General features: G+C 37.6%; 1 protein-coding gene across 2 annotated transcripts in view; it reads left to right on the forward strand.

Annotated features, from left to right (window-relative positions):
- Positions 1-22,478, forward strand: part of Zdhhc17 (zinc finger DHHC-type palmitoyltransferase 17) — a 54,626-nt gene that overhangs the window by 26,937 nt on the left and 5,211 nt on the right. The window contains exons 5-13 of one of the 2 annotated variants that reach the window (XM_005068060.4): positions 118-262; positions 2,603-2,667; positions 3,273-3,435; positions 9,984-10,109; positions 13,440-13,582; positions 14,714-14,814; positions 18,264-18,388; positions 19,207-19,269; positions 21,701-21,794. In XM_005068060.4, the coding sequence (XP_005068117.1) occupies positions 118-262; positions 2,603-2,667; positions 3,273-3,435; positions 9,984-10,109; positions 13,440-13,582; positions 14,714-14,814; positions 18,264-18,388; positions 19,207-19,269; positions 21,701-21,794 (1,025 nt within the window). Of the gene's footprint in view, positions 1-117; positions 263-2,602; positions 2,668-3,272; positions 3,436-8,720; positions 8,823-9,983; positions 10,110-13,439; positions 13,583-14,713; positions 14,815-18,263; positions 18,389-19,206; positions 19,270-21,700; positions 21,795-22,478 lie in introns of those variants that run through there. The other variant, XM_040754917.1, reaches the window with a different exon arrangement.

A 22,478-nucleotide genomic window follows, 5' to 3' on the forward strand; every position in this document is an offset into this window, starting at 1 on the left:
AGCAACTCCATAAAAACATGATTTAACTTGCCACCATTACCTTCCTCAAGTATACTCTTTCCCAGAAGACTGTCTTTGACATGACTTTGTCTAAATGTTTGTTTTTCTCTTTTTCAGGCAAGGCCATTTATCCATGGTTGTACAACTAATGAAATACGGTGCAGATCCCTCATTAATTGATGGGGAAGGATGCAGCTGTATCCATTTGGCTGCTCAGTTTGGACATACCTCAATTGTTGCTTATCTTATAGCAAAAGGACAGGTAAAAAAAAATGTCTTCTAGCGTGTTGGTGTTTTAATCAGATGTTCTCCTTGACTTAATGCTGATATTCTTAGCATTATATTTGTAATACCTGGAATAGGTACTATTTTCTGGTGAGTGAAGAGAGTAAATAAATGTAGTTGTTTTGATACTGAGTTTTTAGTGTACTTAAAAGTAAATCTAGTTGGAGGTGGAGAGATGGCTCAGAAGTTAAGAGCACTGACTGCTCTTCTAGAGGTCCTGAGTTCAATTCCCAGCAACCATGTGGTGGTTCACAACCATCTATAATGAGATCTGGTGCCCTCTGAGGCAGAATGTTGTATACATAATAAATAAATCTTAGAAATAAAACAAACAGGGCCTTGGGAAGTATTTACCCCCGGTGTACAAATAGACTTTGAGTGCCCATGCCACAATATGGGAGGCTCTCTCAGCCGTGACTCTTGGGGGAGGGCCTAGGCCCTGCCTTGGATGAAATGACAGTCACTGGAGATTCACCAGGAGGGCCTCACCCTCCCTGGAGATTGGAGTGGAGATTGGGTGGGGGACTGGTGGGCCTGGTGAGGAGGGTGGGGGAGGGAAGAGGGGGAGGGAGTGGGAGCTGGGGTTGACATGTGAAACAAGATTGTTTCTAACCTAAATAAAATAATTAAAAAATTAAACAAACAAAAACGCAAATATAGTCACAAATTAGATAATTCTTCGTTAACTTGTTTTTGTTGGTGGTGGTGGTGTATTTTTGTTTTTTGTTGTTGTTGTTTTTTTTTTTTTTCCGTTTTTCGAGACAGAGTTTCTCTGTGACTTTGGAGGCTGTCCTGGATCTATCTCTTGTAGACCAGGCTGGTCTTGAACTAAAAAGATCCACCTGCCTCTGCCTCCTTAGTGCTGGGATTAAAGGCATGCGCCACCATCGCCCAGCAGGTTGGTTTTGATTTATAAGCAAGATAGAAATAAGTAGTGAAAATCAAGGGAAAATTTATAATCTATTTTTGCTTTAACTATTTCCCTTAAATAGTGTCAGGATTTCTATTGCTGTGACAAAACACCAAGACTAAAAGCAACTCTGAGAGGAAAGGCTTTATTTTACTTACACTTCCCGTCACAGTCCCTCATCAAAAGGCGTCAGGACAGGAGCTGATGGAAAGATCTCGGAGGGCACACTATTTACTGGCTTACTCCTCATGGTGCACTCAGCCTGCTTTCATATAGCACTCGGTACTATGAGATGACCAGGTGGCTCCGCCCACGTCAATCATCGATCAAGAAAATGCACCACAGGTTTGCCCACAGACCAGTCTGATGGGAACAGATAGCATGTTAATATTATCACAGTATAAAACACTTTCGAAACTTCCAAAATCCCATAGTCTGTAAAAAAAAAAAAAAAAATCAAACTTGAAAAGTTGTGTCTCTTTAAAATATTCAGTCTCTTTAAAATATTATATTCAAGGTCTTATAACTTTCAGGCTCCTGTAAAATCAAAAAACAAAACAAAAAACCAAGTTAAATACTTTGTGACACCAGGAAGGAGGAAGCAGGGTGTAGTCACAGCCTTAACAAAGCAAAATCAAAGTCTAACAGTCAGAGTTGGACATCTGGGATTCACTCACAACCTTCTAGGCAAATTCAAACGGGGCTGAGTGTGTTGGCATATGCCTGTAATCAGTCCCACTGCTTGGGAGGCTGAGAGGCAGGAGCACCACCACAAGTTTGAGCCCAGTGGGCCTGCATGGTTATTGCCAGGCTAGCCTGGACAAGGGTGAGACACTGTCACAAAATAAAGCAACTTAATAGGAAAAAATACCTAAAGGATCAATGAACATGACTTCTACTAATGTGTTTTATATAAAAGATAAAATATGATGAACTAAGTTTTTAAAGTAGTTTTTCCTGAGTAAATTTTCTTCATAAAACAGCAATACATACTTAAAATATTTAGACATAATATTGTATGACTTAATAGGTATAGTATTTACAACTGTCTACTAAAATTGTCAAGGAAATTAAGATGGTATGTCTTTACCTTTTGAAAAATGAAGACTGTAAAACAGTGTCACATGGAAAGTTTCATCTTGTGAATTGTCTTTTATTCTAAATTAAGATTGTGAAATAATAGTGTTTGAGGACTCTACAATAGCTAAGATGTAAATGTAAAACACTAAAAGGGAAGTCTGAAAGCATAATTTGTATTAGTGGCAGCACTTTAAAGTTAAGAGGGAAACTTTCATAAAGCATTCTTTATTGAGTAGTAATATTGTAGATTGTATAATGTACAAATTAGATGTTTCCAACTGATTTTGGCTAGGATCTTAAAATTCTGCTGTCTGACTTTATTATCAGGATGTAGATATGATGGATCAGAATGGAATGACGCCTTTAATGTGGGCTGCTTATAGAACACATAGGTATGTAATCACTATGGACTACTCAAATCACTTCAGTATAATACTACATGAAACAAGTGATTAGAAAGACCAGCAGATGTTACACTTGGAACCGTTTAAAGCTTCTGTAGCAATGACAAGTGCAGAACAGAAGTTACTCTGTTTTGGTGTCTATCCTTTGACTCAGTATATAATTCTCTTAATTGTGAGATGGAACAACAGTTACCTTTTTAAAAGTAATTACCTTTTCATGCAATTGTGTTAAAGTTTTATGTATTCATTTTTAAGTGTCTAGAATCATTTTTATATCAGTCCAAATTGAAACGAAGTAATTTTTATCCTTTAAATGTGTAGGTGTTAATAGCATGAATTCTTAGATTAAAAGTCGGAAAGTTAGGACCAAGTATGTGGTCTCTTGGTACCATGTTACTTTATATAGGGTTGCACATACATGATAGGTCTTGTTAAAACATTATTTAATTACTGATTATAGTATTACTGAGGCTAGAATAGATGTGTTCTAAGATGGAATGAGAATGCAGCCACAATCAGTGTAGTCTCTGTAATGATTTCGATAATTGAAATTAGGGTTGTTGTTGTTGTTTGTTTGTTTTTTTCCTTTTCAGTGTGGATCCAACTAGATTGCTTTTAACATTCAATGTTTCAGTTAACCTTGGTGACAAGTATCACAAAAACACTGCTCTGCACTGGGCAGTTCTAGCAGGGAACACCACAGTCATTAGTCTTCTTCTGGAAGCTGGAGGGAATGTCGATGCCCAGAATGTCAAGGTAAATATTTCCTGCTGTTGAAGGAAAAAGAAGACACTAATATACATGAATCTCTACATAAAACACATTGGTTTTTTTGTTGTTGTTGTTGTTGTTTTTTACTTTTTTAAAAAAGACTGAACATTAGAAGAAACTTATTAGCCTTTGCTTCTGCAAAATAATTTGTTTTCAAAACATGGGTTGTTTGCTTTCATCTTATGATACTTAAATAGTTTTTACTTTGGGGGTGGCTTTTTTATTAGGGAATTGTACTGGATTTTAGAAATTACCTGCTTCTAACTTATATAAATGAAGGATAGTAGCTTTCTGGTGTCTTAAGAATATCACTACATGTAAATTTATAGTTAAAAAAACACATTATCCCATCAGCCAAATGGCACAGCTGGTAAAATCACTTGTCTGTAAAAGGCTGACAACCTGAGTTGAATGACTCCCAGGGCCCATCCCTGTAAAGAGGTGGAAGGAGAGCACCAGCCCCATAAAGGTGTCCTCTGGCCCACCTGCGTGCCGCAGTGCCCTCTGGCCCACCTGCGTGCCGCAGTGCCCTCTGGCCCACCTGCGTGCCGCGGTGCCCTCTGGCCCACCTGCGTGCCGTGACACAAGCATCCATGTGTGCGCCATACCTTCACACACATGAAATAATGGCAGTAGTAAAGACACATCATTCATAAAAATTTTAGTCATTCTTTGATTTGGTCGTTTTAGAAACTTATTTCTTTAAAGAAGAAGACTTTTAAATTTGATTAAACCCTTTATGATGTTTATAGAGTAGTGACTTAACCCAGGATAAGTATACAGAATTAATATAAGCCAAGTACAACTTAACATGCACACTTTTGAGTTTTTAGAATTTGTAGACATCATAAATTGTCTACAAACTCGAGATCTGCTGAGGGACTGGCAAGGTGACTCAGTGGGCAAAGGCACTGGCTGCCAAGTCTGATGACCAGAGTCCTCCCTTCAGGGCATGGGGGAAGGAGACAACTTTCAAGTTGTCCGACTTCCACAGGTGTACTGTGGCATGTGTTTGCACACACAAACACGTGATAAATAAGTGTCAGAGTTGGTTCTGTTGGTACTCTCAGGTTTCGGTTAATCGTTTGCATTCTTAAGGACTTATGGTCCACTGTGTCCTTTAGCAGTAATCCGAATAATTACAATTATTGTCAGGAATCACTGTCTTTTGGCAAATGTTTGTAAGGATTAGCTGTAATTTGTAGTATTTTCTGAGCCATGCTTTATAAATGCCTAAAGGATATATGTTAATTAAATGTGAAGGGAGTTTAAACTAATACTAACCTGAAATAGCCAATCATAAAGTAGGTACCTCTTGCTGGATCAAGGCATCTCTTTATGTTCTAGTGAAAATTCTTCCTCTACTGGGTTACTTTAAGAAGAGAAGGTTAGACTATTAAAAATGGCTTGGACTATTTTGTTTTTTAACTTTTATTTCATAGCTTAGTACATTTTTAGAAACTAGTCTAATTACAAATTTTGAGTTTAGCTTAAATATTATAAACTATAAATTTGATAAAATTATATGTTTCCTTTCTACTTTTTAAAGTTCTAAGTCTTATTCCTGCCCAGGATGATCAGAATTGTCCACTAAACACAAGGAAAAGGGAAAGTTGGCACACCAGAATGACTGACATTTGATGGGCCCTTAGCAAAGCTATTGGCTAAAAGAACGAAGATCTGCATAGTCTTCAGTTTTGCCTAAGCTGACATTTGTGACAGCCAGTGTACTGTTCTGCTACTTCAGAAATGATAGAGGAACGTTTGCCGTTGCAAAAATTAACTTTAAGAGCATGCTCTGAAATTTATTAACACTGATTGTAGTGAACTATGCTGAGCCCAGACCAGAAGAATAAGGAAGATTCCCGACTAAATCTGACCACTGTTCTCTTAGAGAAGTTAACAGATTCTCTCACTTTCACTGTCTGTGCTCCTTTCCATCTCACTCTCTCTGACTTCGAGATGCCCAGTCTTGAGGTTCATGTACTAAAAATATATTTCAAGATACTGCTTACATCACTGTAAAAAAAAATAGAACCAATTTTTATACAGCAAGTAATTTCAGTTTGCTTTTTCCTAATTGCTATGTTAATGTATTTGAATTACAGTATGACAAATAATTCTGAAAGCAAAATGGCTATACAGTTCTGTAATTTGAAACCAGTATATAAAACCTTAGGACAATTCAGTCATTATCTTTAAGCATTTGTAACATATTTGGAAATTTTAACATTTTAAAAAATAATGAAAAGTTATGATCTCCACTAACCATTGCATAAACCTTTAATATTGGTAAGATAGAAAAGTCCATAATGAATTTCAACAGAAGGATAATGATATTGAAAGTGTTTGCATGATTTTTACCCTTTTTTTTTTTTCTGAGTGTGCTCTAGGTTCAGGCATATTACTTATATGGTACCAAGATCAGAATACCTTGTAGAGTCTACAGTGCCAAATGATTGAGCTTACTAATGTGCCTGTAGACATTTTATTTAGACTCATGCCTTTTTAGTAATTTTATTTTATCTGACACAGATTCACAGTTGACTATTGGTTAAAAAGAAAAAGTCTTCATACCCATGTTAGAGACTGCATCCGGGACTTCATGCTTGCTAGTCGAGCATTTTACCCGAGTAAAAGTCTCTAGCCTAAAAATGTGATTTCAAGTATAATGGTCTTGTAATGTCTTCTATAGTAACATTATAGGTAAAGAAAATTAGGTCTAAGGAAATAATTCATTTGCTCATGCAACATTTATAGTTTTGAGAGGAAAGTGTCTGTCCACTTTCCATGCAATTTAAAAGGAGAAAATAAGAATGAAATGTTCTTTCTGTTGGGACCTAGCATTCTCTGTATACTTGAAGGGCAGTCACCACTTCTGATAGAAATCATTCTTGCATTCAGTAAATATTGGTTCAATGGTAGGTTGTCTCAATGTTCAAGGCAGATTAAGGTCTGTGTTGTCTCAGAACATAACTTTGTTAAAGAAATAAAACTGTAAATAAATGAATAATAGATGCAGTTGAGTGGCAGGATGAGAAGGTGATAGTGATATGGGTATTCCTCTGAGATGATATTTTCTTTGAAGGTTATGATGAGAAAGATAAGTTGTGCAGAGACAAGTGGTAAGCAGATTTTCCATGTAAAGAAATACGAGTACTACAAGGCTCAGGAGGGTAAGATGCTGAGTTTTAGGTGTGATAACTGAGGCTGACTTAGAAAAACAGTGAGCAAGAAGCATCTTGAGAGGCAGTTGCCAGGTCACAGAGATGCTGTAAGTCCTAGGATACAGGAGGGTTTATATAGACCGCCAGAGGATGCGCTGTTTGTTTTAGATACTGTTTTGGTTGAAGAAGCCATTGAATCATTAAGGCAGTAAAAAGATTGGAAGATCAGTTAGGCTGGTGTTTTTGTCTTACTTTTTTTAAGGATCATGTGAGCTTAGCCAAGGAGTAGAGATGGAGATAACTGGAAGAATGAAGTACTGTGTATAATATCTTAGAGTAGGAATGACAGAGGGGACTTATTTGGGAATGAAAGAAGACACCACGGTGGTGCAACTTTTGTTTCAGTTAACTTGCCTTTGGTCTGGTTGAGGTTGTGAATGCTGAGGGAGAGCACTGTTTTGAGCTGAAGATAGGATGGATTTCTTGCTGTTTTGATAATATTTAGCATGAGGTACAGCCTTTTCACTGTGTACCACTTAAAGCTAATTATTTAGGTTACTGCAACTTTTGAAAAGGAAAAATTCATTTTAAAAACTCCAACATAATTCTTTGTCCATAATTTTGACAACATTTCTTTATTTCAGTTTTCATTTTTAATACTAGGAAAGGTCTTTGTACTAAAAATGAATTGTAGGGGCTGGAGCGATGGCTCAGCAGTTAGGAACACTTGCTCTTGCAGAGTCATTTCCCAGCACCCATAGGGTGCTTCACAACCATCTCCAACTCCAATTTCAGGGGATCTGACACCCTCTTCTGACTCTGGCAAGCATCCGGCGTTCATGTAGCACATATACACATAGGCAGGCAAAACACTAATATACATAGAATAAAATAAATATATTTTTAAAATGTAAAATGAAATGAATAGTAAAGGGAGGATATAGCTACAACTTTAGATTTGATTTTAAAAACTATAAAATGTTATATTCTCCAGACAAGATAAAACAAACATTTTCTGGGCTATAATCATTTAACTTTTTGGTCCTTTCCTAAAGTAATTGCTTTAAAAGTAAGGTTAAGTTTCTTTTAAATCTGTTTAGGTTAACTAGAAATTGTTCCTGTATATTACTTGTTTGATAAATTAGGTTCCTTTAATATATAAAACATTTCTTCCATCAAAATAAGACATCTTCTTTTGAGAACTATTTTAATAATATGTAACTTAAAAATATTTAAAGTTGGTATTTGGAAGCAAAATACCCTAGATTAGATTCACAGTGGGTCTAGGATGACACAGACCCATAAACCCCTTAGACTTGTTTAAAGTATCACTGTAATAGCATTTTGGGATGGGGAAAGAAGATCATTGGCTTTCATTGAATAAGTGTCAAAAGAATTTTACAGCCATAGCCCTAGGTTATGGTTAAATGTTAACCATAGGGTTAGAAACTCATTTGTATACTAAGAATAAAGAAACAAATTATGGCTTATGTCATAATTCTTTTTTACTATGGTGGTTTTGTTAATTTTTAAAGATTTTATCCTGTAGTTATAGTTAGAAATTTTAATTTGAGAAGAAAAATTCACCTGAGTGCTCCCCAAGCATTTCCAGTCTTTTCTTTCTAAAACCGTCAAAGGCTACAAGTAGACAGAAGCGTCTCTTGTAGTTTCTTGGAAGGAGGTGATACTCGTTGGAGAATGCAGTTGTTCATGAGCTCTTGAATACCCAGACCTCAATGGTCTCTAACTAGTGTTTGTCAGTTTTGACAGTGAGATTCAGTCCCACTAAGGCATAAGTGATCTTCCACCTTAGCCATGGTTATTTGACCAAAACCTCTGAAGTTTCTGTTCACTACTAGTGACATAGTCTATAAATTCTCCATGTGGATTCTTGCTGATGCTACTTTTGTTAGTATTATTTACTATTTGGCTGCAACATGGAGTAATCAAATATAGACTTGATTCCAAACCCTGGTTTTAGTACACCTCATGAACTGTTTGTTTATTTTACCAGCTGAATAAAAGAACTATACAAACATGGTCAGATGACTAGCGGAGTTGAAAGGTTTTTAAAGCTCCCTCAATCTTTCTGTCTAGGCAATCCTTAGGTGTCACATGGCCCTCTAGTGGAAGGGGAGCTCAGCTGGACCGAGGCAACTGCAGGATATTCTGGGAGTTGTTACCCAAGGGATTGCTATTATTCAGGTAATATTTATAGTTTGGATTAATTAGCTGCTTCTGAAAACCTAGGTGATGGAATTCTGGAATAAGGAAGGAATATCTAAAATAAATATCCCTATTTGTGGAAGGCTCACCTAGATTAGCCCATTCCTTATTAAATACCATTGGTTTTTGTACTAAAAATCTGCTTGGGCTTTTGAAATTTTTTATTATTGTTGTTTGTTTGTTTATAATTCTTTGTTGCTATATGGTAGTGTTATGCTTAATTTTTGTTTTTTAAGACTGTGTTCCATACTTGATAAGTTACTATCTCTCCCAAATGAAGTTTTTTTATCCAGCATTTTGAAATAAAATTTCAATTGTTATTTTAAAAGAACTAATTTGAGTATCATTCTTCAAATTCTGCCAGTTTTAATTTCTTTTTTATTTAAAGAATCAGATAAATAGAGGATATTAAATAGATTGAAAATGTAGGTATCTAATTTACAAGACGAAATAGAAGATTTAAATTAACAAAAGCAAAAAGGAACATCTAGGATTAAGTTGTGTACTTCTTGTTTCTTGGCTTGTTACTGTACCCCTGCATTCTTGTCTTAGGGTTAAGGGACCTTGTAGCTTGTAACTGAAATGAAATGGTTTCCTTTCAGTCGCTCTCCTGTCCTCTTTGGGAATCTCTTCTGGGTGGATGAGTTTCTGGTAGGTTGGATGCCAATACAGCAGTTGAAGTAGAAGCTAGCCTTTCTTCCTCCCTTAATCTCTTGTTAAGGCTTCCTCCATCACTGAAGGAAAACAGATTTGTGACAACTTGGTACAGCGTCAGGATGTTTTACAGCACTGGTATTGTTAGTGAGGTCTGTAAGGATGTGCCTAACTGATAAGCTCAATGATAGCCTCTGATCCAGCAGGTACTAAATACCTACTTTTTGATTTGCTTTCTAATTTGTCAGAATGCAAGCAAAATAGAATCTATAGCATAAGATGAAAAAAAGTATTTTCTATTGTATTTTGAATGGGAAATTATAACAGGTATGTAATTATTTAGATTTTTAAATTGATTTATCTGATGTAAGAAATCATTGTCAATGAATGTATGTAGTCAATTTATTTTTATGGAATTTCTTTAAAAGTTATTAATAAAATATTAGTTTTATTTTTAATGTGAATACCTTCTATTTACATTACCAGGGTGAATCAGCACTTGATTTGGCAAAGCAAAGAAAAAACGTGTGGATGATCAACCATTTGCAAGAGGCAAGGCAGGCGAAAGGGTACGACAACCCATCTTTCCTTAGAAAGCTGAAGGCTGATAAGGTAACTTGTGGCTAAAAAGCTTTCCGTCTTCAATCTGTAGCTTACTTGGTATAGATATTCACGTACATTAATTTTTACATTCTCCACTGTCATTTTAGAGTATTATTTCAGTCAAATTAAGATGGGGTATTTAGCACAGTTTCTTGTCTGTGCTGTGTGATACTTAAGTAGGATGGATGTGCATAGCGTATTTAAAGTTGACTGGTCCTATAGATAAAAGCATTCCATGTGCATGTGTGTTTGTTAATGTGATAAAGAATCGTTACATGTCTTAGTCTTCATGCGAATTTTAAACTGAGTATGATAGCTCTAATTAATTGAACTTTTTTGTTCTTTGTGATGTATTCTAACTTTCAGAGAGAAAACTTCCATTCGGCTATTTCATAGAAAGTCCATTTTCTTCCACAAACCTTCAATTTTAAAATTTATGGCTGTTGTGCCTGAGTTCAGTTCTAAGCAGGCACATACTACAGTTCACAGCACCCTGTAATTCCAGCCCCTCTGGTCTCTAGAGGGGTTGCTTCCTACCCAACACTTAAAAACAATTAAATGCTAACATTGAAAGAAAGCTTCAGGGGTTGGAGAGATGGCACAGCAAGTAGAGTTCTTGTCTCCCAAGCATGAGGGGCCGGGGTTGGATCCTTAGAATCCACATTCATTAGGGTGGGTGGGCCACATCCCACAACCCCGTGATCCCAGTGCACCAGAAGAGCGGGATCCATGGCGTACGCTGGCTAGTCAGAACAGCAGAAGAGCGAACAGGTCCTGACTCGGTCAGTATATAAGGTCGAAAGTGACAGATAGGGGAAGACACCTAATGTCAGCCTCAGGGTCTCCACATGTGCATACTCACCCATGTACCTGCACACTGTAGACACACACACTCACAGGAGAGCTTCAGCATGTCATGTACCTGCACACTGTAGACACACACACACACACACACACACACACACACACACACACGAGAGCTTCAGCATGGCATGTCATGCACCTGCACACTGTACACACACACACACACACACACACACACACACACACACACACACACACACATGAGAGCTTCAGCATGGCATGTACCTGCACACTGTAGACAAACACACACACACACACACACACACACACGAGAGCTTCAGCATGGCATGCACCTGCACACTGTAGACAAACACACATACACACACTCACAGGAGAGCTTCAGCATGTCATGTACCTGCACACTGTAGACACACACACTCACACACACACAGGAGAGCTTCCTTATGTTATGCAGTTTTAACTGTGTATGTACTACAATGACTTAAGCTTAGAAATTTGGTTTCTTGTTTTTCATTCAGTAGCTTTAAACATGTTAGGTTTTGTCTTTTTGTTTTTGAGACATGGCCTTACTGTGTGTCTGTGGACAGCCTGGAACTTATTATATATACTAGGCTTTCTTGAACTCATAGAGATTTGCCTGTCTCTGTCTTCCAAGTTCTGGGATTAAAGGTGTATGTAATCTAGCACTTGGGAGGCCGAGGCAGGAGGGTCAAGAGCTCCAGGCCATTTTGGACTACATGGCAAAATGTGATCTCAAGTATGCACATACACAGAGATAAGAAAAATGTCTAAAGACAAGTCTGATGATGCGGAAAGACTGGATTGCTCAAATGTTGCTGGTGAGATTGTAAAATAATACAGTCCTACAGAAAATAACTGTACACAATTCCTTTTCTTTCTTAAGTCTAAATACATTTTTAAACACACTGTAACCTGTTTAGAGCTTTTTTTTTTCATATACCTGTCTTTATATGTATCTTTAGCCTTTCCTGACCACATGAACCAAAACAAACTGTTAAATGGCTTTGCACTGGCGGCTGGCTCTGCCCTGCTCGTGAAAGCCAAGCTTTGTGCCCCGTGAGCCTGGTCAAGGGTTGCTTTCACCTGGGAGCACTGTCTAACCGTAAGCTGCATTCAACCACCCCAGCAGAAACTGGTGCCTGCACTGTGGCAGGTGTTTTTTCTTAGCTTCCCGCTACTCAAGTGCTTGCTGTACTGCAGAAGCTCTTAAAGGCGCTGTATCACTTTTTTGTTTTGTTTTGATCTTTTTATTTGGTGGGGGTGGGATTGTTTTCAGCTCTTTCAGGCACTATGTGAACATATACACCCCATGTTGGGTGGCAAATTTAATGAGCATCCTTTGGGTCACTAACCAGCTCCCAAATCATGACATGGAGACTTGTTATTAGTTCTGAATGCTTGGCCTTATGCTCATTTCTGGCTAGCTCTTATAACTTAGTTTAACCTGTTTGTCTACACCTACATTTTGCCTTGGGGCTTTTTACCTTTCTTTTATTCTGAATGTCTATTCCAGTCTGCCTGCCTGGCTGGCCCCAGGCGTTTCCCTCTTTCCCTTGTTCTCTCCTCTCAGTCTCTCTTGGGCCTCGATTCCTCCTCCTCTTATTCTCTCCGCCCGCAGCCCCTTCTATCCCTGTACTGCTTAGCTGTTGGCCATTCAGCTCAGCTTTTCATTAGACTACCAGGCAAAGCAGCACATCTTTACAGTGTTAAACAAACGCAGCATAAACAAGCGTAACACATCTTTGCCTGGTTAAAGTAATATTCCACAACAACCTGTTTATCCTTACATTCTGTAGGCTGAGAAACTCTGCTGATTGATGATTTTTGTTTGTGTTGTGTGAGTGGTTCTTTGTGTGTGTGTGTGTGTACATGTATGTTTATATATACCATTATAGACAAGGTACATGTGTAGAGGCCAGAGGACAAGTTTTTGGTAATTAATCCTCACTTTTGTCATGGGTTTCAGGAATCAGACTCAAGTGGTCAGATTTGTGTGACAAGTACCTTTACCCATTGAACTATGGCATTGGCCTTGACTTTATTCTTTATTTCATTTTACAGCTTTAATATACTGTTACTATATGTCATTTTGAATGCCTTCTCCAAGTTGAGCATCTTCAGTTTTCTATGTATGTGATAAAGTTATGAGACCATACATGGTCATTTTGATTGTAGTTAGCAAAGCCTCTATTAAAATGGAGTGTTGAGTTATGACTATTTTATAACTAGCCATCTTAACCTATCCTACTGTTTGTTCTCTTTTTTGCCTGGCTGTGTAGAACTCACTCCCATAATTTCAGCTTCTATTCTCATTTTCCACAATCTTAAAAAACTCCTTTTAAAGTGTTAGGTTTTGTGTATTACCTGAATATTATAGGTAAATTTGAATGAATGAATTTTACTTTTGGTTGCATACTTTCATAAAGATAGCTATGGTTAACATTGAAATCATTTGAAACAAAAAAAAAAACCTTTGTAACTTGTTTTTTACAGGAATTTCGACAGAAAGTAATGCTAGGAACTCCATTCCTAGTTATTTGGCTGGTTGGGTTTATAGCAGACTTAAATATTGATTCTTGGCTCATTAAAGGGCTAATGTATGGTGGTGTTTGGGCTACAGTACAATTTCTTTCCAAGTAAGTGTATTGTTTTTAACTTTAAATTTATGAAAGAACATAATTTGTACCCTGCAATGTCAAATTAATGTTTTCTGTGTTTAGAATATTGTCTTTATTGATAATTTCTGAAATTCTTTAGGCTTTTTTAGCATTATTAAAATTATTCAAAAAGTTCTTTAATGACAAAAGTGTAGCGAATTTTTGAAGCTAAAATACATTCCTAGAAATAGTTAAAATATTTCTTTAAATGTGGATTTGGGTTTGTTGCACTGTAAATGTGTATTATTGACATTTAGGTAATTATTATACTTGCTTTGATGTAGTATTGCCTTTGTATATTGGCATTAAAAACAATGAGCTTGGACTTTACTAGCATAATGGACTGTTGTCTACACAGTCATGAAGCAGGCTTTAAGCACTGACCATATCCTTACTTATTAAGTCTTTTTGCCCTAAAAATTGCTCTGTTTAGCAAACCTAGGAAGGTATCTTTGACCTGCCTCTCCCTGTCTCATTTGACTTCTTCTAGCATCTTATTTCCATTGAATTTTAGAGAAGACTTTGGAAATAATTCACACAGGAATAAGAATGACTAGTCACCCCTTATGTTGGTTTTCAGAAGACTGAGGTTAATTCATCTCTCTAATATTCTAGGAGCTCTGACATATCATTAAGTAGGAAAACATCAAGACTACTTGGCTGACATGGATAAAGGTCCTGTTTTTACTGAGATTTATCAGTACTTCTTCCTAAATTTTAAGTCTTATAAACACAAGCCTTAAGGTGCACTGAATCATCCAGTTCATTTTACTTGAGAAGTTATGCCACCCCCCCCCCCCTTAACTGAACTGGCTAGGTTAGGAGAGATGAGCATTGTTGTCCTCATTTGCCAGAATGTTAGCATCCCTGAATAATGTGCTAGGTAGGGAAGTTGCTAAATGCTAAAGTGCAGCAAGTTGAAATACTCTGAAATTCTAAAGTTGCAAGTTAGTGGGATATTGTCAGGCTCTTGGTAGGTTTAGAGAACCTTGCTGAACTTATTGTTACTGTGAAACAATCTCAGTATTTAATTATCTTCTGCCTTTGTAATTTTATTCTCTATTTTATAATAGTATAGCATTTATATTTTGTAAAATGTGTGTTTTACAGGTCCTTTTTTGATCATTCAATGCACAGTGCATTGCCTCTTGGGATATATTTGGCAACCAAATTCTGGATGTACGTGACATGGTTCTTCTGGTTTTGGAATGATATCCTTTGCTGTAAAAGGATGTGTTTAAAACATAGTCCTCTCCAAGTAAACGGTTGATGAGTTGACTAGTCTCCACTGTGCCCAGCATAAAATACTTTTAAAAAACAGTATAATTTGGGATTGTAAGTATCCATGAACCTGTTTACCACATCATGTGACTTGTTTGGTTTTGAGAAGGGTTTATGATGTTGCCCAGCCTGGCCTGGACCTCCTATTCTCAAGGGGGTTCTGCCTCTGCTTCCATGTGCATTGGACTATTGGCCTGTGCCACTGTGCTCTTTTTAAGTTCCCAGTTTGTCCTTTAACTCAACAAGTTAGAAAGTAATACCCCATGGACTTTTTCAGCACAGTGTGCATAAGACCAGGAGTTTTCTTCTTCAGGTCATTCGTCACCACCTACACTTACTGCTAGAGAGAATTATGTTACGTTTTCCAACATATTGATGTGTTTAGCAGTTTCTCTTCGTGTGCAGTCAGTTTTTCTTTGTCATTTTGTAGGCATTGCTATGTGTATATTGGTTTGGGTTTCTTATACGTTGAACTTTATTAGCATCAGTGTGCAATGACTGAAAGTCAAAAGCACTAACTATACATATGTGTATCTTTTAATTCAGCATTTTTAAAGAGTGTTTTCTTCTCACCTTTGTAAGGCTGATGTTTAGATATGAATCTTGTAAACAGATGTAAGTACACACCCACGGGATAGACCCTAGCTTTTGGGACCAGTTCATCTCTAGACTTGTACCATAGTGCCTAGTGCATCTCTCTATTTTTACTGAAGCTGGGGTGTATTCAAAGGATAGACAGATAGAAACCTGTCTTTATTCAAGAAAGAAGGCACTACGATTGAACAGTTTCTGAGTGTGGTAGCACACACCTATCATCACAGCACTGCAGAGGCTGAGGTAGGGTTGAGAGTTTGAGGACAGCCGGAGTGTATTAGCCTTTTTATGCTCTGTGTGTGCTTAGTTTTCCTTAGTTTATGATTATATAATTGTTTGGTCTCAATTTGTTTTCTTACTTCTAGAAGCACCCTTTTTATCTGTCTTATTTCCTTATCCTTAAATTATTTGCTAGGGTCCATATTTAAACTTAAAATTTACCTTTTACTATTCTTGTGTATGAGCGTGCTGGGGGGCGTATGTTCCTGCCATGGTATGTGGTAGGGGGCAGAGGGCCACTGTTGGGTTAGCTCTTCCACGGTGGGCTATGTGGATTGAGCTCAGATGTTCATGTTTGCACAGCAAGTGCTTTCAACCCACTGAGTCATCTCACTGGTACTCCTAATTAAGCTTAATTGTGGAACATTGTCAGTTCAATTGCTTTTGTCCTTAGGGTGTGTTTTCTTTGAGACTGGATTCTTTGGTGTATGGCTGCTCTATACTTTTTTTCTCCTTTGATATTTATTGAACATATGCTAATGTAATTGTTAGGCCATTTCTCTTCATCTTTCATCTTTCCTATGACTAACTGAAGTGAATTTACTCAGCCTTTCATCTTTTCTGTGGTAGACTGTGGGGTAATTGTTGAGTTTTCCTGTCCCCTTTGGTGTCAAGATGATACCACTTCACCGTTTGAACTGCCTGTTTCCATTCACCTTTTCTTTGTCCAAGAGGAAAGGCTTAGTTGTGAACTCTTGCACCAGAACCTGTTAAGGTTCTGCCTGACGTTCCCTTCTTCCTGACACAGGGCTGAGCTGCGATCACCTGCCACAGCCACCCCTGTAAACAGAAATGAAAATATTAATGGTGGTGAGTTCAGTCTCTCACTGTGTACTGTTAGAGCATAAATGCTCATAGTCAAGAGAAAACTAATGTTTTTTTGCCTGAAAAATTGGCAATAATTTTTCTTAATGCAGGTGTAGAAGTCAGGTAGTTTGTCACTAATGGGCTATAAATTGGTATCACTTAGCAGATGCTAATAGTAAATCTTTCCCCTTTGTGCTTCTCGTATTTGCTGTAATTGCTTGGTGTTCAAACACGTCGGATTATTTCATTCAAACTCTTATTACAGCTCTTCTTCATGAGAAATGTCAGCAGTGTGTGTACGTGGTGGAGTCTTCCAGCCTTCTCGTGGTCAGTTCTTCCTACATCAAGTCTTAGAAATGCTGTTGAGTGAACCAGATACTACAGATGGCTGTGAGCCACCATGTGGGTGCTGGGAATTGAACTCAGGACCTCTGGATGAGCAGCTAGCTCTTAACCTCTGAGGCCTCTTTCCAGCCCCTTTTATATTTATAAATGCCTGGTACATTTATTGTATTTTTATTAGGTAAAACCTTTCTATTTTTAGGAAGGCTTAAAAATGTTTTCTAAAATTAACATCAACTTGAATATGTTCAAAAGAAGGCAAAAGAGAAAATTTATCTTTATTGGCTTTCTTGTAGTTAAATGCACCCTTTAAATATGTATCTATGCTGTTATCAGAATTTTGTTTCTGTTTCTGTGATCCCTTAGTTAAAAAGCAGCTTGGAGCAGCTAGAGAGATGACTCAGCGGTTAATCTTGCTGTACTTCCAGAAGACCAGAGTCCAAGGGATCCAGTGCCTTCACCTGTCCTGTGGGCACTGCACTAACACACACAACCCCCACAACACACACACACACACACACACACACACACACACACACACACACACACACACACACACACACACACACACAGAGCTACCCCTCCCTGAGATATAAATGAAAATAAGTATAAGTCAGTGAAAAGGAAACTTTTTATTTTTATTTGTTTGTTTGTTTATTGGTCTTTTGAGACAGGGTTTCTCTGTGGCTTTGGAAGTTGTCCTGGAATTAGCTCTTGTAGACCAGGCTGGCCTTGAACTCACAGAGATCCACCTGCCTCTGCCTCCCTAGTGCTGGGACTAAAGGTATGCACCACCAGCACCCAGCAGGAAGCATCTTTTAAAAAGAAAATACACCACAAAAATGTACACAGGTCAACCTAATATAGATAATCCCTAACTGGGGCATATCCCAGGTGACTCCAGGTTATGTCAAGTAGACAATTAAAGCTAATCATCACAGCTATTCGAAAAGTTTGGTATCTGTATATATAAAAGTTTTGATGCAAGAAGAAAGTATGTTTTAAATTTGTGAAAATACCTTCAAAGCTACACAGAGAGACTCTGTTTCGAAAAAAAGAAAGTCATATTTTATCTTTTTGTACTTAGTCATGAACGTTATGGTAAATAAATTTTGATTTAGGAAGACTCATCATTTTTGGTTGATAGGTGTTCTTGTGTGGTAACGCTATAGGGATTACAAATCTCTATATAAAAACTTCTGTCCCAGCACTTGGGAGGCAGAGGCAGGCGGATCTCTGTGAGTTCGAGGCCAGCCTGGTCTACAGAGTGAGTCCCAGGACAGCCTCCAAAACAATACAGAGAAACCCTGTCTGGAGAAAACACCACTCCTGTGTTAGCGTCCTTAACTTTGGATACATCTCAACTTTTTATTTATTCACCTTCCCTTCCTTGCTAACAGTGTTGCACTTTTCTACAATTTTGGAAAGTCTTGGAAATCAGATCCAGGGATTATTAAAGCTACAGAAGAACAAAAGAAAAAGGTGATATGGACAGCCAGCTTTTCAATATTTATAGTAGAGATGTTGATTAGAATCAATGACATCTTAAGCAGAATTGTTCCTGTCCGTATTTTCTGTGTGTTCACCCTGGTGCCCTTGTTGTGCCTGGCTTTACATTTTATGGGTTCTTCTTTTCTTTTGCCAAGGGTGCTCTGGTTGGTTTCAGAGGTGAATGTCACAAATGAGACACCTCTTTAACCTCCACCCCAAGGAATGGTGGGTGACTTACCTGTTAAACTAGAAGGGCAGTGAAGTGACAGTACTAATGCCCCATTCCAGGAGCCAGAGCTTCTCTGCACATGACAGATGTAGGACGTCCTTTGCCAGGACACGGACTTGAAGCTGAATTCATGTCAAGTCTTCTGTCAGTAGAGAATTGGACCAGGCATTTTAGATTATTTTAAGAGCTATTTTAACTGGTGTGGGGAGAATAACACCTGTAATCTCAGTACCCATCTCAACTACAGGAGACCCTATCTCAAGACAGGGAGACAAAACCAGAGAGTTTGTTTAAAAAGGAAACAAATCTTAATGAGTCATTCCTGCCGTAGTTAACTGACTTTAGCAAATTCTGTGGCCTCCTCCCCTTTTTGTAAAGACTGTATAGACTTGCTGTGCTGATGTTCTTTGGTTTTCATACAGTAGTGAGATGGTGAGAATTTCTCAGTCAGGTTACCTGTTTGAACTTAAAAAGACTGATAAAGATGGCATGTTTACTGATTCATAGTAATGACAAAAGAGTTGGTGAGCATTATTCATTCGGTTTTGAGTAAACGTTTTTTTGCTTTTTAAATTCACAGACAATAGTTGAACTTGCAGAGACTGGAAGTCTGGACCTCAGTATATTCTGCAGTACCTGCTTGGTAATATTTATATATTGTCTTCTTTCTCTCCTTTTCCTCTATACTGACAGTATCTCAGCACAGAGGGCTTGCCGGGTATGGTACAGAGTCTCCCCCTCAACCCCATCATCATGTGGTCTGTGGGAGAAGAGAGGGCAATGGTGGAGGAGTGTCTGCCCGGAGTGGGCTGTTCCCGGTAGTAGACCCTGAGTGCACACAGAGCCCTGCTCATATCTGTTCTCACTTCTTATCTTTCAACATGCAAAACCTACTGTTGTTTATAATCGAGTTCTAGGTACAGTTTTAAAAATTTCTTAAGTTTAAAAGTCACAGTATAAAAATCCCATGGATTATTTTTCAGACAACATAGTCTTATAACAAATAGAATTTGAGTATTTATCTGGAAGTATCTGTACAACTTAGAGTACTATATTTTCATTAAATTTAAAAGTGGTTGTTTTGAATCAAGTCATTAAGACTCAAAAGTATTGTTTATGAAATCAGTTACAGTTGTGACTATTTTATCATGGACATTTTAAATTTAAACTTTGTTTCAGTTATTTTATAGTATTTGTGAAAATACTTTAAACACTGCTACACGGTTACATTTCCCCAAATCGTACATGAAACTAAATGCATTTAAGTTATATACCAAAAGTAAACCAATGCTTTGTTATTAGTAAATAATAGTAAATACCTTAATAAAGTAGTTGACATAGGTTAGGATTATGGGAAGGTTTTGTACAGCTTTATTTCCTATTTGTGAATGGGTGTTCAAAGTGCATACCGCTGCTGTCGACAGTGATTTTTGGGCACTGGCTGCATTCTTTTGTACATTCAGGCTTTATTTTGCAAGTTTGGTTTCTGTGCTTTTCCATGGATAATATAGAAGACTGTTACTGTTTTCTTATTGTTATACCCTGCTATTTATTCTGTGAAGATAATCAGGTTCCACAAAGTCATGCATATACCATATGTGCTTGCATGTGGTATATAGTCAGTATAGATAGAAGTTTTCTTGTTAAATAGATGACTGCTGGCTTTTTATCATTGTGGCATAAACTTTTTATTATATATTGTAAACCATGTACTTTTTGGTAGATAATTCCTCATTCACTATAGAGCATATCCTGTTATAAAGACATAATTTTCACTATATGGTGTGCTTTTTATTTATTACATTGATAAATAGATGACTTCCTAAGAAGACTTGTGGATTGGGTTTTTAGAAATGAGTTAGCATTGGTTGTAGGCCAAGGATGTTATATTCTAGAACAGTGACACCAGCTCACCCTTTATCTTGTTATTCTTGATCAGATTTTTTGTTTTTTATGTTTCATTTTTATTTGAAATTTGGTACTCTTGTAAGGTTTTTTTCCTCCCCCTCAAATATCATTTAATGAAGGAGACTTGGCAGTTTTCACACCAGATTCCCCCTTGGCTGATTTAGCATACCCAGTAGAGGGAGAGGTACAATAAATAGCAATGTAGTGCTTGTAAAGACCAGAATAATGGCTTTTTGTAAAGAAATAATGACTAGCCGGGCGTTGGTGGCACACGCCTTTAATCCCAGCACTCGGGAGGCAGAGGCAGGCGGATCTCTGTGAGTTCGAGGCCAGCCTGGTCTACAGAGTGAGTTCCAGGACAGCCTTCAAAGCCACAGAGAAACCCTGTCTCGAAAAACTAAAAAAAAAAATAAATAATGACTACTAAACCCATATGGTCATCAACTCTAGCAGGGGAAATGCTGAACCTAATTTGAGATTACAGGAGGCAGTTAAAGAGAACATAACTGTTTTTGCTAGATTTGTTAATTTGGGGAAGGTACCTTCATTAAAGATTTCTAATATGAAAAGCTGTTTTACTCAGTTTTAATGTGACCTTCTTTTTATCAAAAGAAACTTTATTTATTAAAGGGCAACCAGCATCATGATCATCAGCCAAATGAATTTTCATGTTAAGAGTTTAGAAGGGCTGATGTTTGTATTATTTAGAAACTTGAGATACAAATTGTGTGATCTTTTATTTATTTATGCACAGTGTTCAGCCCCAGAAGAAACAGTGCTAAAAGCTCATTTGTTACCTTTTGTCAATCAGTTCTTCATTTTCTATTCTTTCCTTCTGTTTTAGAAATTGTTTTAAGATTTCATATTGTGGACTCCTTTTACCCTTTCTGTTGCTATTGTTTTTGTTTTGAACAAATTAACAGTAATTTTGGTTTTATTGGTTTGGAATTGGTTGGAAATACAGTGTTATTTTTTCACAGTTGTATTTTGAGAGTGTAAAAATTCAGCTTTTCTTTTCTTGCTGTAGACCAGGCTGACCTCGAACTCACAGTGATCTGCCTGCCTCTGCTTCCCGAGTGCTAGGATTAAAGGCGTGCGCTACCACCTCCTGGTCAGCCTTTTATAATGCATTGTTTTTTATAATACTTTAATATGTCTATTAACAGATTCGGAAGCCGGTGAGATCCAAACACTGTGGTGTGTGTAACCGCTGCATAGCAAAATTTGATCATCATTGCCCATGGGTGGGTAACTGTGTAGGTAAGTTGTGTTAGCAATCTCTAAGTATGTTGTTATTTTAAATTACTTTAGGTAACTAATGAAATTCAGGATTTAAATAGATAGTTATTCTTACACCCCACATGCTTCCTGGTTATATAGCAACTCATCATCAAGGTGCATGTACACCTATGGGTGTGTGTATGAGAATCAGTCGGGAAGAGTCTAATTGCTTCACTGTCCGTTCTCTCTCGTGTCTACTCTGCCGTGTTTCCCCACTGAGTAGCAATGAAACTCATCTGATGAGGGAAATGACATTTTAAACATTAAGCTGGAGAAAACAAGGCAATAATAGTATTTGAAAAGTTATATGCAGAGGCAGAGAAGAGTGACAGGTAGAAATTCGACGCCTCAAGTCACTGGTGCAATCCGAGAGGAGGATTAGGTCAGTGATCTGAAAATGGCTTGGCGATTAAAGGGTGGTAGGTAGAAAGGAAATGGCTGCAAAGACTGCATGACCACGGGAGAGGAGATCTTGAGTGTAAGGGTTATAAAAGGGAGATGGAATGGGCTTGACAGGACCCTCACACCATAAGAATAGGATTGAAAGCCAAAGTTACGTTTTGTTGGTTTTTCGGACTCCCTTCCTTCAGAATGATTGCCAGTGCTCTCATCACATCAGGAATGTAATTGCAAGCATTCTTATTTAAAATATTGATTAAAACA

This window comes from Mesocricetus auratus, unplaced genomic scaffold, assembly GCF_017639785.1.
Source record: "Mesocricetus auratus isolate SY011 unplaced genomic scaffold, BCM_Maur_2.0 Super-Scaffold_100011, whole genome shotgun sequence".
Classification (NCBI taxonomy): Eukaryota; Metazoa; Chordata; class Mammalia; order Rodentia; family Cricetidae; genus Mesocricetus; species Mesocricetus auratus.